General features: G+C 40.3%; 1 protein-coding gene across 1 annotated transcript in view; it reads left to right on the top strand.

The window, feature by feature from the left end:
* The window catches only part of adamts9 (ADAM metallopeptidase with thrombospondin type 1 motif, 9), a 45,982-nt gene extending 19,045 nt beyond the window's left edge, over nucleotides 1-26,937 (top strand). Inside the window, exons 22-41 of the mRNA XM_025060248.1 lie at nucleotides 16-161; nucleotides 1,429-1,590; nucleotides 2,592-2,711; nucleotides 4,664-4,771; nucleotides 4,846-5,013; nucleotides 9,200-9,445; nucleotides 9,993-10,154; nucleotides 10,314-10,490; nucleotides 16,230-16,400; nucleotides 18,370-18,546; nucleotides 19,383-19,553; nucleotides 19,743-19,937; nucleotides 20,790-20,919; nucleotides 21,538-21,649; nucleotides 22,256-22,348; nucleotides 22,660-22,793; nucleotides 23,334-23,425; nucleotides 23,759-23,863; nucleotides 24,822-24,932; nucleotides 25,071-26,937. Of these exons, the coding sequence (XP_024916016.1) occupies nucleotides 16-161; nucleotides 1,429-1,590; nucleotides 2,592-2,711; nucleotides 4,664-4,771; nucleotides 4,846-5,013; nucleotides 9,200-9,445; nucleotides 9,993-10,154; nucleotides 10,314-10,490; nucleotides 16,230-16,400; nucleotides 18,370-18,546; nucleotides 19,383-19,553; nucleotides 19,743-19,937; nucleotides 20,790-20,919; nucleotides 21,538-21,649; nucleotides 22,256-22,348; nucleotides 22,660-22,793; nucleotides 23,334-23,425; nucleotides 23,759-23,863; nucleotides 24,822-24,911 (2,759 nt within the window). The 3' untranslated portion in view covers nucleotides 24,912-24,932; nucleotides 25,071-26,937. The remainder of the gene's footprint in view (nucleotides 1-15; nucleotides 162-1,428; nucleotides 1,591-2,591; nucleotides 2,712-4,663; nucleotides 4,772-4,845; nucleotides 5,014-9,199; nucleotides 9,446-9,992; nucleotides 10,155-10,313; nucleotides 10,491-16,229; nucleotides 16,401-18,369; nucleotides 18,547-19,382; nucleotides 19,554-19,742; nucleotides 19,938-20,789; nucleotides 20,920-21,537; nucleotides 21,650-22,255; nucleotides 22,349-22,659; nucleotides 22,794-23,333; nucleotides 23,426-23,758; nucleotides 23,864-24,821; nucleotides 24,933-25,070) is intronic.
* Nucleotides 26,938-26,943: the final 6 nt, after the last annotated feature.

The following is a 26,943-nucleotide window of genomic DNA, read 5'->3' on the forward strand; positions in this document are numbered from 1 at the left end:
CAAATGGCGCGGCAGTTGGCAGCCGCCGCCGAGGAGCCGCGTGTCGAAAGGCGTCTGAGGCCGGAGGTGACGAGAGCAAATGCAGCCAAAGAGAGAAGCTAACCGTCCAACCCTGTAATGAGTTCCTCTGTCCACAGTGGAAGACTGGTGACTGGTCTGAGGTCAGTTCTGCTGGTCTAGGTTCAGTTAGGGATGAAAACACTGTCTCTTTACATTTAAAAGATATTGACCTGTCATCAAAGAAGGTCCTACAGCATTCATCCTCAGTAAACACCAACATAATTTAATCAGTGTCTAGGTGTAAATGGTCTATTTTGAAAGATACTCATAAAAACAGAAAAATTCTCTCTGAAAGGCTAATAGTTTTGTCAATTTTTTTTTTCCCCATTTATTTGTGTAAGGATGACTGTGTTAGTCCGTCGTTCAGTTTAACAAGAAACAGACTGTTGTGTAAATCCATCACTTAAGAATGTGATGAACTGGGTCAAATGTAAAACCTCAGTCTTGATTGGGTAAACTCTCTCGGCTTTAGGAGAGACCTTCCTGCTCGTCTTTGTCAGTGTTAGGAAATCTGTGATTGTATACTGGTACTGCAGTAACTCTACAGTTACTGCGCAGAGCAGACACTGAAGAGCCAGGAACATCAGACTGCATTCCAGGAATGTTTGAATTCTCCCATGTGGTGCAGCTAAATACAGACACAGATATTGTACTTTATACCCACTGTGCACACTGTAAAAAAAAAAAAACACTGCCAAACAAACCCAGTGTTTTCAAGTTATATAGAGTTTTATATATACGTATATATATAGAGAGAGAGAGACAGAGAGAGAGAGGGATATTATGTTTCACCATTCAATAAATCACAAATGAATCTGCCCTTAACCACTGAAAACAAGTGGTTTCCATGTGATACAGCAGATATGAACGACCTTCACACATCAACATTGGTAAAAACAAATAAAATTATACAGAGATTAAAATGTCCAGGATAAGGCTGGACACACTTCTCATTTTTAATTCCCTCCTTTTTAAAGCTGTAATTCATTATTGGCCATAAGGTGTAAGAAACAGTTACTGCTCTAACCCTACAGCAAGAACATCACTGGTTTGATCCCCAGTCTTTCTGAAGGGAGTACGCCTGGTACTTTTCTGATTTCCTCCCACGGACCAAAAACATGCAGGATAATAGGACACTGCCACCTGTTGGGTTTAATTTCTCAAGCAAATATTTCCAACCAGAAACACTCTTCATTTTTCAAACAATGAAATGAGAGCAGCTAAAGCTAATGGACCCACAAACACATACAGTTAAATCATTAAACCCAACTCCTCTAAATATTGACTTGTTTGTATCTTTAAAAACAGCTCCGTTGACACAGCCGTTGAAGGAAGGCCCTAAAAGCTGAATCACTGTTTTTCTTCCAGTGCCTGGTGACTTGTGGGAAAGGCTACAAGCATCGTCAGACCTGGTGTCAGTTCGGTGAGGAGCGTCTGGATGATCGTTTCTGTGACTCCTCAAAACCTGAGTCGGTGCAGACGTGTCAGCACACGGGAATTGCCTCCTGGCAGGTCGGCCCCTGGGGACAGGTGAGTTTCCTCCCTGGACATCATTCAGCCCACCGTGTCCTTTTCATAGATCATTTCACACCTTTTAAGAACATTTTGAAGTGAACTACTGGGGCAGAACGGTGAAAACGAGGAGGACGTACCTTTTCTCTCAGCATACATGTGTTATAGTGTGTGAAAGAGTAGTTCACTACCATGAAGGAGAAAACACACTGTTTCAGCATCACTTACAGGTGTTGAAGTAGTTCTGATCTGTGTACACGATTATTAAAAATAAATTTATATTTACGTATTAATTACCAGTAACTTTGCGATCAGTAGCGACTAAACCTCATCGTGGGAGTAAACTTTCACGAAATGCCCGGAAGTCTGTGACATTGGATTTTAGAGCCGACTCTGTCAGAGGATGTATGTATGCGTGTTTAAGGTTCATTTGAACCTGTTTAATGAAGTGTGTCTGAATGGTTGTTGAAGTTTGACCTTGTTTCACTGCGAGCGGTGAAGCAGAAGAGAATGCTGGGTAAAACTATACTCTCTGACTTGACCACAGTGGAAAAAGAATCAGTGTGATGTATATAGACTGTTGCTCTTTGTGAGTTGACTTTTGACATTCATTTCAAGCTCGAACCTTTAGATGTTTTTCAGGAAAGCAGAGGGGGAAAAAAATGTTTGAAAATGCAGCAATCTAAAACATTGCTTTAAGAGGGGGAAAAATGCAGCAATCTAAAACATTGCTTTGCAGTCTGCTGGTGTTCAGGGATTGGCTTGTAAGAATCAGTCAGTATCACACACATGAACCCTTTCATGCTAAAACCAGATGTTTGTATGTGAAGGGTTTTTATCAAGTGATCATATAACAGTGTGGTGTGTGTAGACTGTGTATAAAAGCAATGATACGTGGATGGAGACATTAATAGAGGATCCTAATAGACATATGTCATTTTACATTATATTGTTCTTAATATATTACAATGTTATACATTCTCACCATTGTTTTTGTCATGTTTATTTTTACATTCCAGTGTACCACCTCCTGTGGACCAGGTTACCAGATGAGAGCGGTCAAGTGTGTTGTTGGTTCATACGGCGCTGTCGTGGACGACACTGAATGTAACGCTGCTACCAGACCCACTGAAACACAGGTGCGACATTTGTTTTTACAGTAGTAGTAGTAGCAGTTTGTGGTAGTACCACAGTATTCTCCATAAAACACTTCACAAAGTCCTTTCCGTGATTCACTTTCAATGATTTTTGGTAAGATTGGCCACTGGGTTCTGAAGCAATGTGTCCAACCAGAGTCACCCTGATGTTGTGTCTGCACAGAGGCATCAATAGTCAGTAGAGCCTGTGATGTTTGGGTCTCATAGACCACACCGTGTGCTGAACTTTCACCCTCTTGGTGTTTCATTTGTCCATGTTTGGATAATTGCAAACACCTTAGATTGTAACTGTCAACACATGGCTAAACCAAAAAGCTAGAGTTAGTGTATATTATGCAGATTCACCAACAGTTTTAGTTGTGACGCCACACAACACATAGATAAATAACAAATCCATAATATTTTCCATAAATTCAACCCAGAATTCCACGTGTTGTCCAAATGTTTGCTCGTGTTGTTTATGCAGACTCAGTCGGTCTGCTGTTTCACTGCATCAGGTTCGCTGCTGTTATTCTTGTGTTGCGTACATTATCTATACATCTGGCAGTGATCTATAGAAATACACAAGAAATCACTTCCAAGTTATTTGGCAGCTTTGTTTGGCTAGAAACACGTTTGGAGAGCTGAATGTGCAGAGTAAAGATGAGTCCTTCCCTTCTTACTGTTCAAAGCTGTTCTCAGTTCTAGTCCTAGGCCAACACAGCCAGTGACCCTGAAGCAGACGCCCCAGCTTGTTGTGATTTCAACCAACCAGCCATGAAGTTAGCTAACAGGCTTCCTGTTCCTCTGATGCTGGCTGCCCCAGTCAGAACTATGTTGGCCACCCCTTTGACTTACGTTTTGACATATCAGAAGGTCTAATTTGTATGTCTAGAGTAGATCAATAGACGATAGTCTTCTCGTAACAGTACTGCTGCGAAGAAGCGTTGGTATAATAAATAGTATTTTAAGTGGCAGCCGCATACATCAGTGCCATCTAGAGTCTATGTGAGGCCACTTCGTTGTGTGGAATGTGTAGCTTGCTTAAATTTTGTGCGACCTGATTAACGTCGTCATTCCTGGAGACCGAGGGGTCATAGGGCAGCACCACAGGGCAGAGGGGGTGGAAGGTGAGGGGGATGGAGCGCGATTGGAGGCTCGCCATTGTGGTGCCTTACAACCCTGAATGCCACTCCACTGTGACTTGTTATGACAGGGATCACAGCTTTATGCTGAGTGGCTTTCAGCCACAATCCACAGTTTGTACTGAAGGGGCGGGGTCTGTTGATGTTGTTTCGGTAAATGGGAGGCTGCCATTGATGGGAAACGCAGTTATTTTGCTAGAGTTTGCATTGATCTAGGCAACAGCACGTTGGTGAACATGTTAGCGTGATAATCCCCAGCAAGAAAGCTAACAGTGATGGTCACTTTTATTTATTCTATTTTGGCAGATAAAGAAAGTCTTTTGACAACAGTCTCATCATTCATACATCCATCAATTTAATTCAGTATTAATTAAGTTAAGTATAAAGCACCTGGACTGTTTCATCTCTTCATCGATGGAGGCTTTTTCAGCTCCAACTGACCTCAGAGTGTGAAAACCTGAAAAGAACGTGGTTATAGGTAAACAAAGGTGGTGACCACACCCCACCTGATGATAGGATGTTGTGTTCACCTGGGTCAGGTGTGATAGGGTGGGTTGTGTGAGTCACATGGGAGGTTTGTATCACTTGAAAAAAAAATGTTTTGCCTCCACTGGGTTGGCCCCCTGGTGGCTAATTGGCAAACCTGCAACATTCTTGCTGGAGCCACTTTTCAACAATAGAACTTCATCCTAGTTACTGTGTGTAGATAAATCTCATTCCTTGACGACAGACGTATGTTGGAACTGTTCATCCCATTGGTCAGTTCCTACATGAATGTGTGTCCACATATGTATGTCCTTCCGTCCACAGGACTGTGAGCTGGCTCAGTGTCCCAGCACTGACCCAGTTCCTCCAGAGATCAAAGTCCCCTCTCATCAGGACCATAAGACCCAGTGGAGGTTTGGCTCCTGGACTCAGGTGAGTCATTCAACAAATCCATCTGACTCTGTGTTGGTTTGCAGCTTCTTGACGTTTTCTTGTCTGTTCACCAGTGTACGGCCAGCTGTGGCAAAGGTACCCGCATGCGCTATGTCAGTTGTCGGGACAGTCAAGGTGGTGTAGCCGAGGAGTCGGCCTGTGCCCATCTACCCAAACCCCCGGCCCGAGAGGTGTGCTCGACAGTCGCCTGTGGCCAGTGGAAAGTGATGGAATGGACGGCGGTAAGGAACCCACTTGTGTAGCAGCGATCTCACCATTTTGACAATGCATGTCAGACATATTAACGTATGTTTGTGGCTGTGTTTTAAACCCTTTTGATACACCCTGTAGGACAGTTTGGTTGTTTTTGACACGAGATTGTTAGCATTTTAAAAAATAGATTTAAATGTAAAGCTTGTTGGAAAGAAAATAGATTTTTTTAAAAGACGCCATCTTCCTTGTCTTCTGAAAGTTAGACAAAAAGGTCAGTCTGCCTGGTCTTTGTCTGCCCTGTGGTTGGAGCGTACTCCATCCAGATGAAGATCCTAAACCTTTGCACATGTAGCTTTTGTATCCATAAAAACACCTTATGGGATAAAGCTGCTGTGGGGATAATGCGTCATCTTTAAAATTTAGACCATTCTTTCATGACTGTATGAGAAGGATGTGGTCGTTGATCTTTCCTCACAGTAGGTGAGGTCACTGGTTTATGCTTGGGGTTGGACAGATGGCTGTCCATGTGTGTGGGGGGGGTTTCTCCAGGTTCTCCCACAGCCAACCTACAAATCGAGTGCAACATTGTTGTTCGTCCCCTTGATGGACTACAGGCCTGTCCAGGTTGTAACTCCATGATTGACCTCAGAGCGTCTAGAGCACAGAATTATGGGATAAAGCGTTAGAAGTTTAGAACTTCAGTGTTTTTGACTGAGATGCGTTTGACTCTGGTCAAACAGAACTGGTCAAGAGGTTTTCCTTTTGAATCATGACAGTTTTTTCTGCTGCAGGTCTGACTCTCATTAATCTGATTGACAGCACTGCTGATTAATCTAAACGGTTTCATCAGTTCTTACATCCAGATGTGTTTCCTCCTAGAGGTTTTCTTTCCATATCCCCAGCATCCAAGGACACCACATGCTAGTTTGGATTTCTTGGTCTAGACCTGGACTGAAGGGGTTCACCAGAGTCCAGATGTAGACGTTTGGCAAAAGGCTTTTCAGTACTTACACTTAGACCTATATCTGAAAGTTAGTGACATCTTTGCAGCAATTAAAAAGATATATATATATATCAGTGACAGTACACTGTCTTATTCACAGGCTGTTAAATGATTAAATGACCTGACCCACAGTGATGGGATCATCTTTCCTCTGTTGGCAGAAACCTTTTTAGCCCAAGCTTACAAACAGGCAGAAGTCATGTGTAGAATTCCAGGGATGCTTGAACGTAACAGGCCTGCAAATGTTTGTCATTACATCACTGAAAAGGTTCAGCTCTTTGTGCTTGTCTGTGCAAAAGATTGCGGGAACACATCCAACATGGATCCCTTTGAAACGTCTCAGTGGAGAGGGACTCGCACTGTGTTGATGTCAAAGGATCCCTGCATCGAAACAGTCTTCTGACAGACTTAAGTCACATCTTATCCTTGTTACTTTGATGGTTTTGTCACCAAAAAAATATTGCATTTGTGACAAGGTGTGTGCTTTAGTGACATACTGTACTTGAGAGTGAGTTTAAAGGGAAGCACAGTAACACGAGGAGTGATGCTGGTCCAGATGACACTGCAGGAGTGTGTGAGACACCGTGCTGTCGCCCTCCGAAATTTGTCTTTGAGTTTGAACCACCACTTGAATTTGATTAACCTACTTTTAGAACGCTTCATTTTCTGTAGCTTGAACTTGTGTACATGGAGTTTTCTCTGGTACAGGGAATTACTGTTTTAACAGAAATTGCACAAACTTCAGTGTAGAAAATGTGACAAGGTGACGTTTCATCACGAGGGTCTTCTCGAAGTATCTGCTCAGACTGTGTCTGCCCTTGTGTGGGCAGGGTGTAGAGAAAGTCCCACAGCTGGAAGGCAAATGTGCGTGGAAGGTTTAGAGGCTTGGAAACACAGCGTGTCCATCTATGTTGATGCGTACAAACATGTTTTAGTTACTCACTTACTTTCCATAATTTTTCATTCATGCCGTGAAGGGGTTTTTTTATCTGGACAAAACATAAAAAGGGGTTTTTTTTGTTAGATATTTACTTTAAATTAAATTGGTTTGGAGTAGTATCATGGCTAGTGTGAGAAACTCCGAGTGAGAGAGAGAACTGCAGCGAGACACTACAGTTATGAGATGCAAGAGGCTGTAGTGAGGGGCTCCAGCCTTGTTTACAGATGTTTCTCATCACAGCACTGATGATACAGTCCAGCCAGACTACGGGTCTGGTCACCATACACACAGACACACACACACACGTACACGTGTCTTCACATCCACACACAAACCACCAAAGCCAAAGATCCTCATTGACCCTTAAAGAGGAAATGGCTCATCCCAAGGCTAAAACACATATTTTGGTTGTTCTGACCAAAATGAAAATTGCAAAAACAAATGTGATTGGATTTTTAAACATGGAGAGGATGTTGCCTTGTGTCTAGACTGGACACTGAAGAGTACAGTTGCCACTGTGTTCATAATAGCAATACAGTTTGTTCTGTGCTGAGCAGCAGTGCAGCTACTTCCTGTTTCTGTCACAGAGGAGGCTAAGCTCAATTTGGAAATGTAGTTATTAATATCCTGGTATTTGAGTACAGTGTACTGTTAGAGTAATGCAGTGTCAACGTACTTTTTTAAATGACATTAAAGATAAAAGGAACACAAGAATAAATATACTAATCTTATAAAATAGGTCACTAAAAACATTCTTACTATTTGGTCACAGAATTGCTAAGTTTATTGAATGAAGGGAGTGCTCGACAACCCAAAGAACACTGTCCCACCACAGGTGGGAGAATTATGCTTTGAATTATAATAACTATTAAATATTAACTGTCAGGGTAGGTTTGAGGAAATGTATGTAATTCGGACAGAGTCCAGTCATTTTTCAAAGTAAAACTTTCACACTGAGAAAATGGAAAGTATTTATTTATTGAACCAAATGACCAGTAAATGTCCATAGGATGGTGTTTGGGAAACCTATACAAAGCCAGCACAAGAAACTGCTGTCAAGTGTCCAAACACTCCAGTGTGACAGGCATTTGTTATCTTTCCATATCTGCGCCTCCTTCACGTGTCATCCAACAGATAGATTTCCGGCCACATCAGACGTGAAAGCTTTCTGTATTATAAACTGTGTGTACTGTGTGGAGCTTTATGAGAAATCCACAACATTTTGACAGCGCAGTGTAAACCTCTGGACAGTGTATTCCTGGGAGAGGGTTTCCATTACAAAACTGTTGCATAAGTATCATAGATCAGCTTATGCAAGAGTGAACACATGCCTGAGACGCCGTCAGTGCTCTGTTGTGTTCCCATTATTGTCATCCTTCCCCAGGGCTGTTACCATTTGGAACAAGTTCATCGTAGGAGCAGCTGAACCAGTCAAAGTCAAATTTGCTTTCACTGTTTTTTTTCTCTCCTTATTGTTCTGCAGTGCAATCATTGACTGTAAAAAACACGAAGGTCAGGTCTTTGTCTTATTATCATTTCTTTAGGCTTTTCTACAGGAATGTCATTTTAAAATATCTCAGTTTTAGAATTACGACACCTTGTAGGTAGTTTTGTCTTTTTGTCGGAAAAAGAGACAGCAGTTGTTTGTGGTTGTTTTCAATCACCTGAGATGTTCTGCTGAATTTTGGGAAATTGAATAGTCACCTGGCATGGATCGTGACCTTTGGTTCACTCCACAGATTTTCAGTGTGGTCTAGTCAGGGGTTTGTGTAGGCCAGTCATAATCATTCCCTTTGACCCTGAACACTTTCTGAATAAAAAGTGTTTACTGCAAAAATAGTTTTCCTCATATTCATCTTTCTTTATATTTCCAAGGTTTCTGAATCATGTTCACAGTATTCAAAATCTCTATCTCTAGACTTAGTTACACTGAGCTTCAAGTACTGCACAGCTTCAAATATTCATGTTGATTATTTACACATGTGAAGGCACAGTGAGTAGGGTGGCCGTGCCACTGCCTTTTTTTTCTTATAAACATACTTTGTCAACTCACCAAGACCAATGTCATCGTCTGTCAGTTGCATAGTAACAATGCGTAAATTATTTCATAAGCCGCCTTCATTTCTCCAGTTGCTACCATATGTGGGATTCATGATAAGTCATATTTCAATTTTCGTGTAAGATTAACTCTCTAATTTGAAAATAATTATAATACGTGAAATAATCTGGATGACAGAAATCTTTATTCACTTGTGTGTCCCTGTGTTTTCAGTGCTCAGTGTCATGTGGCCAAGGCAAGACAACGCGGCAGGTACTGTGCATCATCAACGACCAGGAAGTGAGTACCAGCGAGTGTGATCCAGATGACCGACCAGCCGCCGAGCAGGACTGTGCCATGGCTCAATGCCCAACCCGCTCCAGTGAGTTCAGGCCAGTACCGTCCTCACCAAACACCAGCACTAGGAACAACCTACCCCGCAGCCAGGCCCACCAATGGAGGACTGGACCCTGGGGCGCGGTAAGACATTTGACTGAAAACACACACACACACACACACACACACCCAGTCTCTGAGAAACTATTTCTAGTCAGTTCTTATCATAGACACAGCTGTATCCCATCAGTATTGAGTTTTCTGGAGATATATTTATAGTAATTTACTTCTTCATCTTGTACAAATATATTCAAAGCTTCACCACATCAGTGAGTTGTACTCATCAGATCAGAGTGAGAAGATGTTTTAGAAAACGATAGTTGCCAAGAGTTAGATAAGACTCTTTTTTACTACTTTCATGTTAAAGGCATAATTCATTCCACACAATCCACCCCAGCTCAAACAGGCTGACTGATGGAGACGAGCTCTCACTGAAAACATGGCTGTCAGCTAGGACTAGAAAAAAAACCCTGAATTGGCCGCACATTTAAAAAACCTAATCACAAAAGGTTACTTTAGAAAAACGTCTGACACGTGATGTGAAAATGAAGGTCTCCAGGTTCAGTTTTTTACCTTTTACCTCTGCTCATTTCTGACCCTGTTTGACATCACATGCTCTTCTCTGGCTCAGTGTTCCAGCACGTGTGCCGGAGGTTTCCAGCGGCGTGTTGTTGTCTGCCAGGATGAGAACGGCTACCATGCCAACAACTGTGAGGATCGAAGTCGACCCAGTGAGCAGCGATCCTGCGAGTCCGGACCCTGTCCACAGTGGGTCTACGGAAACTGGGGAGAGGTAGGAGCAACAGACTGCACACTGTTAATCACTTCTCATCAGAAACTCTTACACAGCAGTGTTTATCATTAAAGTAATGTTCACACTCGGAGAGTTTAAGAGAGCTTTATGTCTGTGTAGCTCTATTTCTGATGACATTTCTGCTATTTCTCTCTTCAGTGCACCAAGCTCTGTGGAGGTGGCATAAAGACGAGGCTGGTGGTGTGTCAGCGACCCAATGGTGAACGTTTCAGCGATCTGAGTTGCGAGATCCACGACAAGCCTCCAGATAACGAGCAGTGCAATACTCAGCCGTGCCCGTCTGGCCCCCACTGGAGCACAGACCCATGGAGCTCGGTACGCTCATAACAAATATTTTATATTTTTTTTCTTTTTCAACCTCACGTTTTCCCTTTAACACCTGTTCTCTAAACTCTCACACAAACGGGTTTAAAGGAATATTTTGGATTTTTATCTGTGTGATTGTACGAGATACTGACATACAAGTCAGTGTTTTGGCTGGAAACCAGTCTGAGATGCACAGGTCAACTCTCACTGGATACATGGCAGCATTTACACATACAAATGAAAGCAGAAGTCAGCAACTTTACTCCGAGACCTGCTGGACTTTTTCACAATGTTTAGACTATGTTACTTGGACACGTAGCTTTGTCAACTGTTGAGCCTGTCATTTCAAATGTCGAAGAGAAAAATAATGATTTCACATCAAAACTGAAAGTGTACCTGTTAAAAATAATTTAGTTGAAGGTGGTGCTAGACCAAAATTCCACTAAAGCTGAAAATGTAGTCTTTGTATTGACTTTGGTGCAGGGATTTTAAGAAGTATAACCAAAGAAGCTGTAGATTTTGTATTCAACTTTTATTGGATGTCTAAATTCTGTTTTCCTCCGTTTTTACATCGACAGCCATGTTTTCAGTGTCTCTAAGAGGATGCTGGGTTAGCAGTGACAACAAATACACTCAGAAATACTCAGAATATCTATTTTAAAGGGATGGGACTGAATCCCTGGGTCATCACTCACCTGCTGTACTTTTTAACTCACCACCGCTCCACATTTCTTACCTGATGCATGTGATTGGTCAGCATTTACTTAAGAATCGTTTCATTTGCACTTAAATGGTTTTTAAAAACCTACCTTGGTGCCCTTATACCAGGAAACAACAACAGACTGTTTTCATCAGCCCTCATTGCCGTGGAGCCGCTGATAGGTTTAGCATCACTTTGTACCACAGAAACACATAGTTTTGTAAAATATTGTTTTTTTATATAATTTATTGAATTATTTTTCTTATTTTCTATTTTTTACCTTCTGTATATAGCTTATTAACTTTTTTTAGTGATTAATTCTATGTCTTAGATTTTGTATTTACACATTAGTGAGTTGTTGTTTATGTGCAAATTCTGATGAATGTTTTTGTATATCTGGAATATACACAGCACTGTGATGAAATGTTCTTTTATTTACCCTGAAAAATGTCCTAGAATTCTCAAAGACATAGAGGCGCCTGAACTGTCACAGTGCTGGTTTGCATAGGACTGTATATGATCTATTCATCTTTGTACTATACACTATATACAGTATAAATATATATGTTTTAGATAGGGTTAATGTATGAAGAAGTTGTCTTAAGGCACATGTGTTTTCTTTAGAGAAGCTACTAATCCTATGTAGACACTTTATTTTACAGTTTATTGACATTCAGGAAAGTGTTTGTAGCTCACAGGATTTCAAGTTCACCGATGACATCTGTAACTTAACACTATAACACACAGGGGATTGTGATCCACTGCTGCCTTTAACGCCAACCTGTATTTTTTATCACAATATTCAAAACATCATCAATAATTACAATTCATCCCACAATGGGGAAATTTACAGTGCAAGTCTTTTTTTACATTTTCAATTTCCCAGAAAAGTCCAGTCAAACGTAAATGTCACTTTAGCGCCCACTGTAAAATAAAGTGTCTTACAGAGTTTGTGTAAATTAAAATTGTTATAGCCAGGTATCTGTTTAGATATTTTTAATGAGCCAATATCATAGGTTGCTTTTATATATTCTCTGCTCCAAAGGTGCTCGAATTAGGGTTATGTGTTTACTAACATTTATATTTTACGCTCAGCAACAACATTGTTGCAAATTCACACATCACACTTTAATTCAACACGACATCAGTGACATCATTTATATCAAGTTAAAATTAAATTAAATAAGTTTATTTTGGTACGATTAGAATATGCAAAGTACAGTGCTCTAAATCTGGGGGAGGTTTTTGAGCCAAAGCAAATATTTTTACATCACAAAAAACACACACCCATCACACCAAAAATTCACAAAAAGTATATATAATAAAATATAAAATCTTCTATTTTCCATTTACCCACAATTTAATGACCTTTCATGAAACTTACGCCGGTTTAGTTGAACACAACACCGAGAGACTTGCAGGAATTGAAGAAAACACACAAAGCTCTACAGCTGGGAGTTTGCCAAAGTGTCCTTTCCCTATGCATTTTTGTGTCTATGAAACAGTTGTAGTCTCTATAACAAAAATCTAATATAACAAAGCTGTAAAAATGTCACACATTTTATTTTTTTCTGTGCCCACATCTCTCCGTCTGAGCCACAATCATGCATCTACCTCACTCCTAAAACCAATTAGTTACCGGCAAAATCCTGACTCTTTGAAACCCCATAATTCAGTCATACAGAGGACGTGTGACGTCAACAACATTGCTGTTTTCTGCGGTTACTTTAAATATTGGACAACAGCCATTTTATTTTTTTTCAGCTCCTTAAATATCAATATGCTATGATAGCAAACACATTTGCCCCAAATATATTTTGAGTTTTTAATTTTTAATCACTCATTTCCAAAAATAATAAGTACGTTACAGCCAGAGTTCTTGGCGTTTCTGTAATGGTTACACCTAAACAGCACAGACGCGCTGTTTTAGGAGAGTAGCTGTCATAAACCAACCTCTGGGGGCAGAATTTTTGTCTGACAAGTCTTACACCTTATTCAGCACCAACAAAGTATTTGCGTTTTTCCAAAACATTTGCATTTTCTGATGTAGAAAATTTTGGAATTTTCGTTTTAACGGGCGTGTTTGAGGAACTCTAACATGAGTAATTTGTTCTAGGACATTTGGAAAGTGTTTCTGGTCAGGACTGATAGAATCAACTCTTAGATTCTTCCTTCTTGACACATCAGAACTCTTGACTCTGCTGGGTCACATGAATGTCTGCAGTACAGATGACTTATTTTAAGAGCCTGTTAACACAGCAGTACACAGTACGACTTATCATTTACTTATTATGATTGTGAACTCTGTACACCGCTCTTAAATATTTCAGTCATTAATTGTACCTTTAGTTTTGTTTTTAATTGTCAAAGTTGTGGTGAAACTCACTCCTGCAGGCTCTTAAAATAACATATAGTGTTTGGTGTCTTCACAAATGGCAGTATTAGACTGTCATAAAAAGTATTTCTGTATATTTGTGTAATTATCTGTATTTATTCTTTCTTCACTACATTGTTATGTCAATATTTAATTTTTTTAACATGAATTTGTTGGATTTCTGTCTATTTCCCCAAAAAAAGGTTACGATTAAAGTGAAGTAGAGGTACCATCAAAGGCTTTTTTCATTCTTATTTGAACCAGAGTGATGGAAACGAAAGCTTCACCTGTACTTGCGGTACCATGTGCAGGGCACGCTGTAATTTCACAGTCATTATGAGACTGGGTTACACTTTAACGCAAATCTTTTAACCACATCGAACTAGGAATATAAACCAATAATAGGAACCTTATCAAAACCTTGCTCAAGAGACAGGGTCACTGGTCAGAGCAGAAGTTATCTTTGCATATGCACCAGCCTTTCTGATTGGCTGGAAGCTCACTTCACTTGCTCCCCCAAATAACTCTTCTACTGTGTTGTTGTTGTGTAACACTGCACCTAGAAAAAGTACCTTATACAACATTCCTCCCATTGGTCCGCTCAACGTTCTGTTTATCCTGAAAGAAAGACACAAATCACCGAGCATTAGCATTGTTATTTTAAATGGTCAGGGCCTCTGCTGACCTCTTTGAGGGCCTCTCGGTTCAAAGCTTTTTTTCTCAAGGTAAATCCTGGTTTTACTAATATTCTGGTTTTTACTGCCTGTTGCTGACGTGCGTGTGTGTGTGTATTGTTTTTATACTCGTTGAACTCTGGTTTGATATAGCAACCAGTGTCATTCCACAGAGGGAGTAGGCTGTGGCAGGTCAAAGGTCATGTGCAAGGAAAGCCACTCATAATTTTAAATGTTTATTATATTGACAGGCATTGAAGGCAGTAGTTATGCATTTATCTTGTTTGTCTAGACCAGATCTAGACCCAACCATTTTTAACAAAATCAATTGTATGCACTTGTTGTCACCAGGCTGTGAAAAAACAACAACAAAACGAAATAATAGAAGCAATATTAAAACAAATATGACGTATACCTCATCATTATATTAAACACCACATAGAGAGGGTATTTTAAGTTGTTTTTACCAAGTTCTAGAAACCTAGAAGGTTTGTCATAACTGCACATCCGTCATCCATGAGACAGTCAGAAAATGATCAAAATATTTATAGAATTTACCGACAACTGTGGTTAAAGTTGATGCCAACGCATAAAATCATAAACTGAAACATTAGCCAATTATGTAGCCAAAAGCTAACTTAGCTAACTAGCTTTCGTTGCTAGTTTTTCTTTATCCACATATGGCCAATTTGGATGGTTCCCATAGAATCAGTCCTTCGACCAACCCTGCACACTTTTACACTCATAAGAATAAGAACAAAAACATTAAAAAAGACTCAAAAAACATTTTTTATTAATCTTTGAGAACAGTCGTTTGAGGAGAGAAAACAAATCATCTTTATTTAGAAGAGAAACAGACTCACAGACACAAACGTTGTGTTCAGTGTGTCAGGACGTACCTCCCTCTGGTTTTAGTCTTCTTCGCTCTTCCTCCTTCCACCTCCTGAGAGAGGTGAGAGGTCAGAATGTGTTCCTGTTCCTGGTCAGCACAGCAGCAGCAGAACCAACACACACTGGACCGTGTTCACGTTCAGCTCTGAGCTCCCGTCACTTCACATCCATCACTTATTCAAAATAAACTCTTTGATTATCCAAGCAGAGCGAGTTAGTGTGTGTGTATGTGGGTTTTACACACACACACACACACACACTGTGCCTCAACTCCCTTCCCTTTTTTTTACTTTATTTGGATAAAGACTGAAAAATAAGTCATTGTCATGACCTTTTTTTTTATCAGGGTTGGACAACAATGTCAGACTCCCAGTGACTGAGGTCATATGGATTTTAAATGCAGCACATAGTCCTCGATTATTTTGTTAATAGAATTTTTTTTCATTATTTTCTCATAATTTTCAACATTTAAAATGATAAGTGCGTAACTTTAATCATGACACTGAGACAAGTTGATTATAAAAGACAAATTTATAAAAATTTACATTTATTAAGGGCGGAGCATGAAATTGTTGAAGGACGCATGTTCCGTCTGGTTCTAAAGTTGTACTCGTAACTATTCAGTTGCACATCGATGTCTGATCTCTAAGCTTTTAGATGTTTGGATGCTCAATAAATGTTAGAATGACTTAGAAATATAGTTGTTGTGATGGGCACATCTGTTAATCACACACAGTGTTCAATCATCTGTCTTCACTGAGAATTCACCAAATGAATGTTTTTACTTAAGAAAATGCTAAAACCAATACTTAGACAGAAACTGCTGAAGAAAATATTTATTGACGTTGTAATTCAAGGTTGACATCGCTACATTTTTTCATGGAACTGGATTATTTTTCCCCAGGAACCACAGGAGCTACATCCACTCTTCTAAATAAAGATGTTGCTTATTCAAATTTATGGTTCAGCGATAATAAATGTTCACAAAAAACATTTTAAACTTGACAGTTTTCCCAAAACTCACCTTCCCTCCACTGAAAACCACTATTATACCATTCAGAAAAGTGTACCTCACTGTGTAACTCCTTGTGTCTTCTGACATTTTGCAGTGTTCAGCCTCGTGTGGAAGAGGCTTCAAATCCCGCAAGGTGAGCTGTGTGACCGGGTCAGGACGTGCAGTCCCGGAGGAAAACTGTCATCACCTGTCGGCCAAACCCAGCAAGCAGAAGCGCTGCCGAGGCGGACAATGCCCCAAGTGGAAGACGGGCAACTGGGGAGAGGTAGGACCCTCTGGTGCTCTGCTATAAAACACTCTTCTGCCACCGCTGTTCTCACGCTGCCAGAATCCCCGCCCCTCTCCTTCAGCCTCCCTTTCTTCTTTCCATTCCATCCTAATCCTTATCAGCTTGCAGACAAATATGTGCACAGATGTGGAAACATATGCAGCTTAAACTGGAGTGTATTCATGCATGTGGCTAAAAAACTGCAAACTCAGACAGAATGTCACGACCACTGACTCTCCACTTTGTTTGTTTGGAACATTCCTGTGATTCAGGGGGAGCGTGTGCATTTGTGTTTGAGATTTTCTAAGTACGTGGGGGGCAGTTGGAAAGATTCCACTGTAGAGAATGGATGCAGCGTTTCTTCTTTGTTTTAGTTTCTTGTTTCTAATCACCATTTTGCTACAAGTTATTTATGCAATATTTTTTTTGTTAGTTTGAAGCTAACTTAACTTAAGCTAACTTAACTTAGCTAACTTCGTAGCTATTTCTGTTGCGTCAACAAAATATTTATTTTATATTTTTATAAGTCTAAACTAAATGATACATGATGCGAACTGTGTCTCAATCTTTATCAATTTCAATCATTTGTTATGACAAAAGCTACTTGACACTTTTGGTCACTTCCATCATGGATGCTCTACGTTGGTGTTAAGAGAAACAAATACTAAACGCCTTGTTTAGGCCCATAACCAACAACCACCATTGGTGTTTTGCAATGGTCACAACTCACAGACACACATTTACAGCCAGCTCTGACAAATTCTTAAAGTTTCTGAAATCAGTGTTTTTCTTTAGGAAAGCCTGGATTCATTGCCACCAGGGTTTAAACCAGTGACCAGTCCTCTCTGTCTTTACAATTCTTCATTCTCCCTCCCTGTTTCTCTTTCCTCCATTGGCTTTTTCTTTCTGACCCTTATTCACCCCCGCACCTTTTTTCTTGGCTTTGTCGTCCACCCCACCTTGATGGAAACCATATGTCGGTCCTTTCTTCATAAACCCCCCACCAAAGCTCCAAGTCACTCACGTCATCATGGCTCACAAACTGCACCTGGACAGCTGGTATTCCTGACTGCTGGTTTTTTTCCTAGTTTGTCTTCAAGGCTCCTCTCTTGTCTTGTCTTTCTCCCCTCTCTCTCTCTCTCTCTCTCTCTCTCTCTCTCTCTCTCTGTCTCCACTGTCTGAGCACATGTGCTCCATACGTCACACAGGATGTGCGTCCTCACTGAACAGCTGTGCAGCTGGACAAATGCCAGCAGAAAAATTAGCCTCTTCACGAGGCTTCAATATAAGCAGAGAGATTACCCAAGGTGCAACAGGCTGCCTGGGATTCAACTGCCAAGACATCAAGAAGTGAAGAAACTGACACAGTTTGACATCAGGAACTCTGTTACAGGAGTTGACCAAAGAGTTTCTTTAAAATTAGGTGGAAATTTTCACTTGAGAAAATATGTGATCCCAGTAACGTTCCACCATCTTTGTTTTCCCCTCAAACCCGGGAAAATAAACAAGCCATTGGTTTTTATTCTGCTGGTTGTTGCTCTAATGTCCGAATCACAAACAAATGCAAGGTCAAATTTGAGAGACCTTGTCTGACCTTGGGAAACTAAAAGTAATCTTTTCAAAGAGACACTTTTTGTTCCTTATCCTTATTTGTCCTTTCACCAACGACAGATTCGTCATCCTGAAGTTATAATTCCACCACAGCTGTTACCATTTTATTATAATTATTTTTTTTAGCTATTTAGCTTGGGCTAGTTTTAAGCTAACTTGTAGCTACTTCCATTGGTGTTTTGCAACGGACACAACTCACAGACACACATTTACAGTCAGCTGTGACAAATTCTACCTCAGGTGGCACAGGGATCCATTCAGAGAAACATTTTACAAAGGCCTACAGGAAGTCAAGGAGGAAAAGAAAAAAAAAGTGTAAATTATTCTTAAACTCTTTGTTCTTGTCTGTTCTCAGTGTTCCTCTTCCTGTGGGGATGGCGTCCAACGCAGGGAGGTTTTCTGTTATCTCCCTGACCAGCAGAGTTTACCAGAGAGCAGCTGCTCTCAGAAATCCAGACCGTCATCTACTCAGAGCTGCAGACTGCCCGAGTGTCCGAGCCGGTACCGATGGAAAGAGGGAGAGTGGCAGACGGTAAGCCATTACGTTACCAGGAAAAACAGATCCTTTTGTAGTTTTTCTTTCTGTATACAGTACTACAGTACTTGTAAAGTCTTGCTCTCATTATTAGTGGCACAGATTACAACACAACAGCAGTTCCAGGTATTTTCAGTTGTTTGACAGAGCTGTGTGTTGTCCTCGTGATGAAGACCAGCTGCGGTCCACTGTAGTCACAACACTCCGTGTCTCTGACGCAAGTGGAAACCTCACTCAGGCTTCGTGACATGAATGAAAGCAGAGGCTGAAATGTTACAAAAGCTTCTTCAACTCTCTGCCAGATTCACTTAATGCACGTTTATGTTTCTTGTTAACTTTTATGGCACTGATACTGGCAGAGTTGTACTACATAAGTCACGTGTGTCCGACAGTATGATTTGGCCTATGACTTTTTAATTTTTTTGAGTTTTGATGATGAGCCTCGCTGTCTTTTTTCCTATGGATTCTTCATTGGTAAATGACATTGTGATTCACCCTGGGCGCTGTTTTACTTTGGCTAAGTCAAAGCTACTGCTAATGTCAGCTTTTATGCATAGTTTAGTTTTAAGAATTATTTACACCAAATCGTACTTGTTTCATTTTTCAGCAAACCATTTTAGAATTGTTGACTTAAAAAAAAAAAAATTGCCAAATCAGCTTAAAACCGGTTGGACAACTCCTACACACTTTCACAAAGGAAATCTTGAAGCCTATAATAATGCTGTGTTTGAGGCCCGTGTGCCTCTTTGGTCACGCGTGTTCTTGTTCAGAGCTTTATTAAAAGTGAATTGTTTTCCTGTAAACCGTACTGTATCTGTCCTATTCTACTACAGTGCACCAAGTCCTGTGGATCAGGCTACAGGCGACGAACGTTGCAGTGTGTGGACAGCCATCAGCAGGAGGTCCATGAGATGTACTGCGTGAACCAGATCAGACCTCCAGACATAGAGAGCTGCAACGTTCATGCCTGTGAATTCATCTGGATCACAGGAGAATGGACCCAGGTGAGATCCAAGGATGCCTTTCATTTTGAAAAACAAGTAAAATCTGACTAAATTACTGTATAAAAGCTTCCAACAAAAAAAATCCAAGGTTTGAACGTGGCTGTGTGGAACGTTCTGAGCTCACAGACGAGTTTGGTTTGTGAGGAATCCCTTTGTTATTTCATGCTGGTGATTTACTCTCGGCTGCAGTGCTCGGCCAGCTGTGGTCAGGGCTACCGCCAGCGTCTGGTCTCCTGCAGTGAAGTGCATGTGGAGAACGACAACTATGAGTACGGCCATCAGTCTTTGTCCAACTGCCCCGGCACTCCCCCCGAGAGCTACATGCCTTGTAATCTTGGACCTTGTCTGCCCCCACAGGACTGGAGGGTTGGAATCTGGGGAGTGGTGAGTCAAACATTTTTGTTGTTAGTATTTATTAGAAAAATGTATGAAAAGAGGAAATAAATTAGAAGTCTAAAAAGCTTTAAAAACACAACATTTAAATAAAGCACTTCAGAACATACTTGCTTTATTTATCCATCCATCCATCCATCCATCCATCCATCCATCCATCCATCCATCCATCCATCCATCCATCCATCCATCCATCCATCCATCCATCCATCCATCCATCCATCCATCCATCCATCCATCCATCCATCCATCCATCCATCCATCCATCCATCCATCCATCCATCCATCCATCCATCCATCCATCCATCCATCCATCCATCCATCTTACTGTTAACCACTAACCGCTAACTCTACAATGTTGCTAGGCTCTTTTGGTTGTTTTTGTTTTCTTGTGTGATGTGTTTTGTTTTTTTTCTTTTTAATCTAATTTGATTCATTTTTAGTAACGGTAACCTGTTTTTGTTTTTGGCAAACTAAATTTAATAAGCAAAAATATTTTTTCTTTGACCCTGAAGTTGTTTTTGTTTTGTTGTTTTCTGGTGTAAATTAACTATTTGGTTTTATTTTAGACTGTCCTGTTGTTTTGTGTGTAATGACTTATTGTATCCCTCTTCTGTGTTTACTTTATCAGTTTTTGTCTTTAAGAGACTTTAGAGGCTGACTTTAAATCTAACTTTTTAAACTACCTGTCGGTCCTTTTAGCTAATACTTCTAGCTAGCTAATAGCCCTCTTTTCTGACCTTTACACAACTGCCATATTAACTGTCTTTGATTTGAGGACGAGACACGTCCAGACTGGGTTTTTATGTCTGTTAATGACAAATTGTGTCTCCTTCCCTGCAGTGTTCAGTCAGCTGTGGTGATGGAGTGATGGAGAGGACAGTGCGGTGTGTGTCCACAGACGGTCAGGAAGGCAGTACTTGTCCTCTGGACACCAGACCGGAAGCCAGGAAAGTCTGCAAAAATCCAAGCTGTAAGTTAGGAAACACCTAAACACTAAACTAAAGGTTAATTAACTGGTTCCCAACCTGTTTTGGCCTGTGACCCCATTTTGACATCACCAAATTCTAGCGACCCCAGAGACCTCTTTTTGCACCTGACAGCTGCAATCAGTCAGGTGATTGCAGCTGTCAATCAAGATGCGTCAGCTTTATTTACTAGATTTACTCGTTTACTAGACATTTCACGCGACCCCATTTGAATTCCAGGTAACCCTTGTGGGGGTGCCAACCCAAGGTTGAAACCCACTAGGTTAATGCTACTGGAATGACATGGCTGATGCCAGTGTTAACTAGGTCTTTACATAATCCACTCGTTTCTGTGATTGAGCCTCTGGTGAAATATTTATGATCCTGGACAAACATCAAAGTTTTTTATGTTTTCTACACCACGGTGAGATAGGACATGAAAGAGTCGGTGGACATAAGGTTTTCTTTGATTCCATGCAGTGATTTACCATAGTTGACTTAGCTCCTGAAATCTACACGTGTACAGCCTAAATCTCTGTTCTGGATCAAATCTTTCCTTAATGGCTCCCTATTGTTTTTTTTTATTTGTATGTGTGTGTGTGTGTGTGTGTGTGTGTTTTAAGGCTATCTACCGTCCAGCTGTCAGGAGGTCCAGAGCATGAATGGTCTCCTCCCAGATGGAGAACACTTTCTGAAGATTCAAGGAAAAACCCTCAAGGTATTTGATCATCTCTGGTTACAGTCACTGGAAAATCCACCATGGCACATTTTCAACAATTTTAAAATAAAAATAAAGTAATAACATGTTGTTGCTAACCTTTAACTTTCTAAATACTTGTATTTAGTTCTGGATATAATTTTGGCGAAATATTTGGCTGAATATTTGTCTACTGTGGCATGTTATTGGCTATTACTTCACTCATTTTCAGTTATCATTTTGGATGTTTAATATATGTAAATCAGATAAAGGAGAGTAGTTTTAAGAAAGGAAATAATAAAAAATTATTTACCAGGCATTTTTAAATCCAGGTTTAGGTATGTATCACAATTTTCAGCTATCACAAAATAATTTGTTGATATGTATACCGTATTTTCCAGAATATAAGTCGCTCTGAAGTATAAGTCGCACCAGTGCCCTCTAGCGGCTGTCGGTGTATAAAAACCAAACATGAAATTATATATTTTTTAATATATAAGTTGCACCTGAGTATAAGTGGCGAACCCAGCCAAAAGATAAATAAAGTGTAGTTATATATTTTAGATATTTTTGGGTTATTTTTGCAACTTTTAAACCACCTTGTTTCTCAAACCCAAACTCCTCAACATTTGTTCTCTCCTCAGGTACTGTACAGGAATGCAGTCAGACTCTCCACAGGAGTACGTCACCTTAATGACAGGAGAAGGGGAGAACTTCTCTGAGATATTTGGCTTCAGGTGAAATATTTCTCCTCATTACAACCTTTGTAATAAAATGACAGTTTTATCACTAATCTCACTGTGCAGTTGTTAGAAGAGTTCTCCGAAAACCAAACCTCACTGTGAAAACTTGGACAGTTGCATTGAAGTACTGTAGATTTTTGTTGAAGAAGACGTTAAACCTTTGATTCAGATCATTAGGTGGACATTTTCACCTAATAACTAAAATGAAGCAAACAAGAAGAAGACATTGTGTAATGGTATTAAAGTTTAAGGTTGTTGTTGTTGTTGTTGTGTGTGTGTGTGTGTGTGTGTGTGTCTTGTCCCAGGCTCAACGACCCGACCCAGTGTCCAGCAAATGGCTCCAGACAAACAGACTGTGACTGTCGGAGGGACTACACGTCTGCTGGCATCACCACCTTCTCCAAAGTCCGTCTGGATATCGTCAAGATGAACATTATCAGTGAGTGGCCTATTAACACACACACACACACGCACACCCACACGCACACACACACGCACACCCACACGCACACACACACGCACACCCACACGCACACACACACGCACACCCACACGCACACACACACGCACACCCACACGCACACACACACGCACACCCACACGCACACACACACGCACACCCACACGCACACACACACGCACACCCACACGCACACACACACGCACACCCACACGCACACACACACGCACACCCACACGCACACACACACGCACACCCACACGCACACACAGCCAGTCTGGTTTTCATAGTCTGGTTTTCATAGTGCGTTCCTTAATCTCTAATCTTGAGCTTTACAAATGTATGCCTGACCCTAACCCTAATTCAGAATACACACACATTCACACAAACACATATATACAAGCACACGCTTTTATTACGTTTTCACCCACGAAGGGTGAAAGTGTCTCTGATGTTTTCACTGTTCCAATACTAACAGAAATGAAACTGCTCTGAATGGCTCTACTTTTGTCCCCTCAGCGACAGACTGGCAGTTCGCTTTGACTCCAGAAGGCAAGAACATTCCATTCGCCACGGCTGGTGACTGCTACAGCGCCGCCCGCTGTCCACAGGTGAGGAGCTCAACTGTCATACATAAAGAAAGTGAGGAAAGACGAGCTCAAGACTTGTCAAAACGGTACCATCTTCAAGCCATGAGGTCTCTTAAGCTATTTAAGAGTTTGAAATTAACTAAAACTCGTCAAAAAACAACGCTGGTTTGGCTGGAAAACGAGTTAGCATTAGCCAAAAGATAACCTACAAACCTTTACAAACTAACTGTTATTGTTATATACTATGTTATATACAATGTTATATACTCTTGCGATTAATTGTGATAACAATTTTAAATTGCTGACCAGCCCAAGGATTATAACCTCTTCCTTTGACTCTTCCTGTCACTTCAGGGCCAGTTCAGAGTCAACCTGTCAGGGACCGGGTTAAAGGTGGCAGGTGGTGCCTCCTGGATCTCACAAGGCAACTATGCTGTGGCTGATGTGCGACAATCACAGGTACAGTATTAACAATATTCTATGTTCATCTTCTTAATAATGATAATGGTAATGGTAAAGATGAATGATGAATCACATTCAAAAGTCAGTTTGGTTTTAGGGGTTTAGACTGATGTTTTAATCATCTTTAATACTTCTGCCACGTCATTGCTGTGTCATTTAAATAATATTAATTAATATTATTTACATTAATTATTCACTCTGGTTCATAAACTCCTTCTTCAGCTTTTTCAATCTAAACTACATTTTTTTTTCACCATGATGCTGCCACATGTGACGTGACTCAAAACAAAAGCTGAAATCTCATATGGCAAGTTTATTTAAAAGATAAACCCGAGGTTATCCTTCAGATTTATTGGACTTACCTAGCTTCTTTGCTACTTAACTGTCCACCCACAGTAGAACTGTTCTTCTTCTACACTCCCTTTACTCCTGTTTCACCATCTCTTCCCACCATTCTCTCCCTCTACTCTTTCTTTCTTTTCACTGTTGGCCATTTGGCTTCAGAGTATAAGGTAGACACATGCCCAAATGACTTCTGTATTCCCAGCACAACTTCTCATAAACCTATTGAGAAAGGACCTTTGTTGGGCAGCTGCTCCCTCCTGTGCCCATGCTTTTGAAATGGAGATCAAGCTGGTCGAATGCTTCTGCCACAACACAAACAGGGAGGTAGAGAAGGTGCCAAAAACTCTTCTCAGTCTGACCTTTTTACAGCAAGCTAGTCAATGGATTCTGGACCAACCAGCAGGTTTAAAAAAAACAAACTAAAATACATAGCTACGGATTACGTTTATTATTAACAAGGTTTAAAAAAAACTAAATAGCTACGGATTACGTTTATTATTAACTGTTTCTGTCCTTGTTTTTGTTTTTTCAAATATGACTTGGTACTTTGGGGTGAAATACGAAGTACCTTTCTCACGAATAACTCTCGTTATTCCTCTTGTGCCCACAGGATGGCAGCAGAGTGTCAGGAGTATGCGGAGGCTACTGCGGTAAATGTACACCGTCCTCTGGCTCCAGTTTAGCTGTAACAGTGGCATGATAACCACGTACTATCGTTCAGGTTAGTGGTGAGTTGGAGAAACAAAAAAATAATAAATAAATAGGCTCATATGCTAAAAGACACGTTCATAGTATTACTGTTATTATTACTAATTTGTATGTTTTTGATTTAGTTTCTTTGTCTTCCTCCTGTCCTCAGCGTTCATTCCCAGTCATGTGAGCAGTCCTCTCATCAGGTGATCTCCACTCATCCCTCTTCTCTGTTGCTACACCTTGAATCCGTCCATAACGTGACCTCCTCTCCTAAGACCACATTGTGCATATTGTAAATAAATCTGGTGTAAGTACTGTACATATCAGGACTGAAAATGTCTTATTTATTTATTTTTATTCACATTTATTTTTGTATTGGAGTGTACTGCTATTTAACTCTTGTTTCGTCAATGGTGAACATCACACACTGTTACCGTTTTGTGCCTTCAGTTTGCTTATTCCACTGCATAGGTTGTGTATATCAAATATACATAGCCGGGAAACTAGATGTGAAGCAGTAAACCACAAGGGGCAACCCAACGGTTGCGGACTAGACGTCAGAACATTGTGATTTTTGTGAGTGATACATGGCAGCAGCTAAAAACCTCTTGGAAGCAGCTCAAATATTTTATTTTGAATTTACTTTTTCAGTGTATTTAGAGGAAAATAGATATTAAAACACAAGAGACAGGAAAAAAACATGACGTGATGGACTGTTACCTGCATCATTAATAAGTAATTTGAAGTTAATTTGAATTTATTTGTTGTTCTTTTGTTGTACTGTGTCTATGTGTCTGGAATCGTTTGGATAAAAAGCACAGGTGCTGCATTGCACATACATTTACATACATTTCTGATAAATTTGATCAGTAACTCCTTTATCTTGTTTGTCACTTTTGTACTTCACTCATGGAGCGCCCATATTTACACAAAGCCGTGTGTGTTGCCTTTGAGTGCTGTTTCACTATACTCTCTCTGAGTCCAAAAGAATTTCCATTTTACACAAACAGTCTAAACTCTCTCTCTCTCTTTTTTTTCTCTTTCTCTCTCTCTTTCTCTCTCTCTCTCACACACACACTACTTACTCATGAGTAAAGGATGGAAGGTCAGAAATAAATGTTCCCAGATGGCAGAGTGATGTTGATTCCTGTAGATCAGGCATTCAGGTGTAAAGGAAATGCCATTAGCTCCACAGTTTTACCACACAGGCAGCTTTACTTATCAGAAGGAGCCTGGAAAGAATTTCTGGCTGGAAGAGATAAAATGTGGACAGAGTCTCAGCTGTAACACAGCCACAGAGTCCACAGGTCTCGTGGCATTAGTCCTGTCCAGATGCTGCCTGTAAACCATTGTCTCATGTACCTCACATTGTTCTCTTCATATTTTTGTATTTTTTTATATATATATGTATGAAACTTTGTCCAAACTGTATATACTCATTAATCCTGTTAAGAGTTGACTGACTTGTTGTTATTGTGAAAACATCAGGGTACTGTTTATTTTGGTAATATGTATGTTTTTGCATCTCCTTAAAGGGACATGTCAGGTGCTTTGGAAGTGGAGTGGTATGAGGTACTGACAAACACTGAGCAAGACAGACTCACCTGCCACTTCAATAATTTACATGTACCAGGGCTGTTTACTGTCACACAGATACTCAGCTACATGAGTGGATGAGTGCTACCAGGCAAAACTGTATAAAGGACATTATACACACACAAAAGTTAGAAATAAACGTGGTTTAAACCACTGATAGAGACAATATTGAATTAGCATAGTGGATGAATGCTAAACAACACAACTCTAACATTAGTTTCTAGTCAAAGATGGCTGCCTTCACTGCACCACCATCTTATGTCATTCAACTAATTGTCAGTACCTCATAAACACACATTTTTACAATTGTGAACTTTACACGTATTCAGTGTCATGGAGTAAAAAAACCCAACAACAATTATTTACATTTTGACCCTAAAGATCATATAAGGTGATTATAGAGCCTGTACATTCATATATAAGCCATAATTCTTTTCTTTTTT

Source organism: Cynoglossus semilaevis, chromosome 11 (assembly GCF_000523025.1).
Source record: "Cynoglossus semilaevis isolate Cse_v1.0 chromosome 11, Cse_v1.0, whole genome shotgun sequence".
Classification (NCBI taxonomy): Eukaryota; Metazoa; Chordata; class Actinopteri; order Pleuronectiformes; family Cynoglossidae; genus Cynoglossus; species Cynoglossus semilaevis.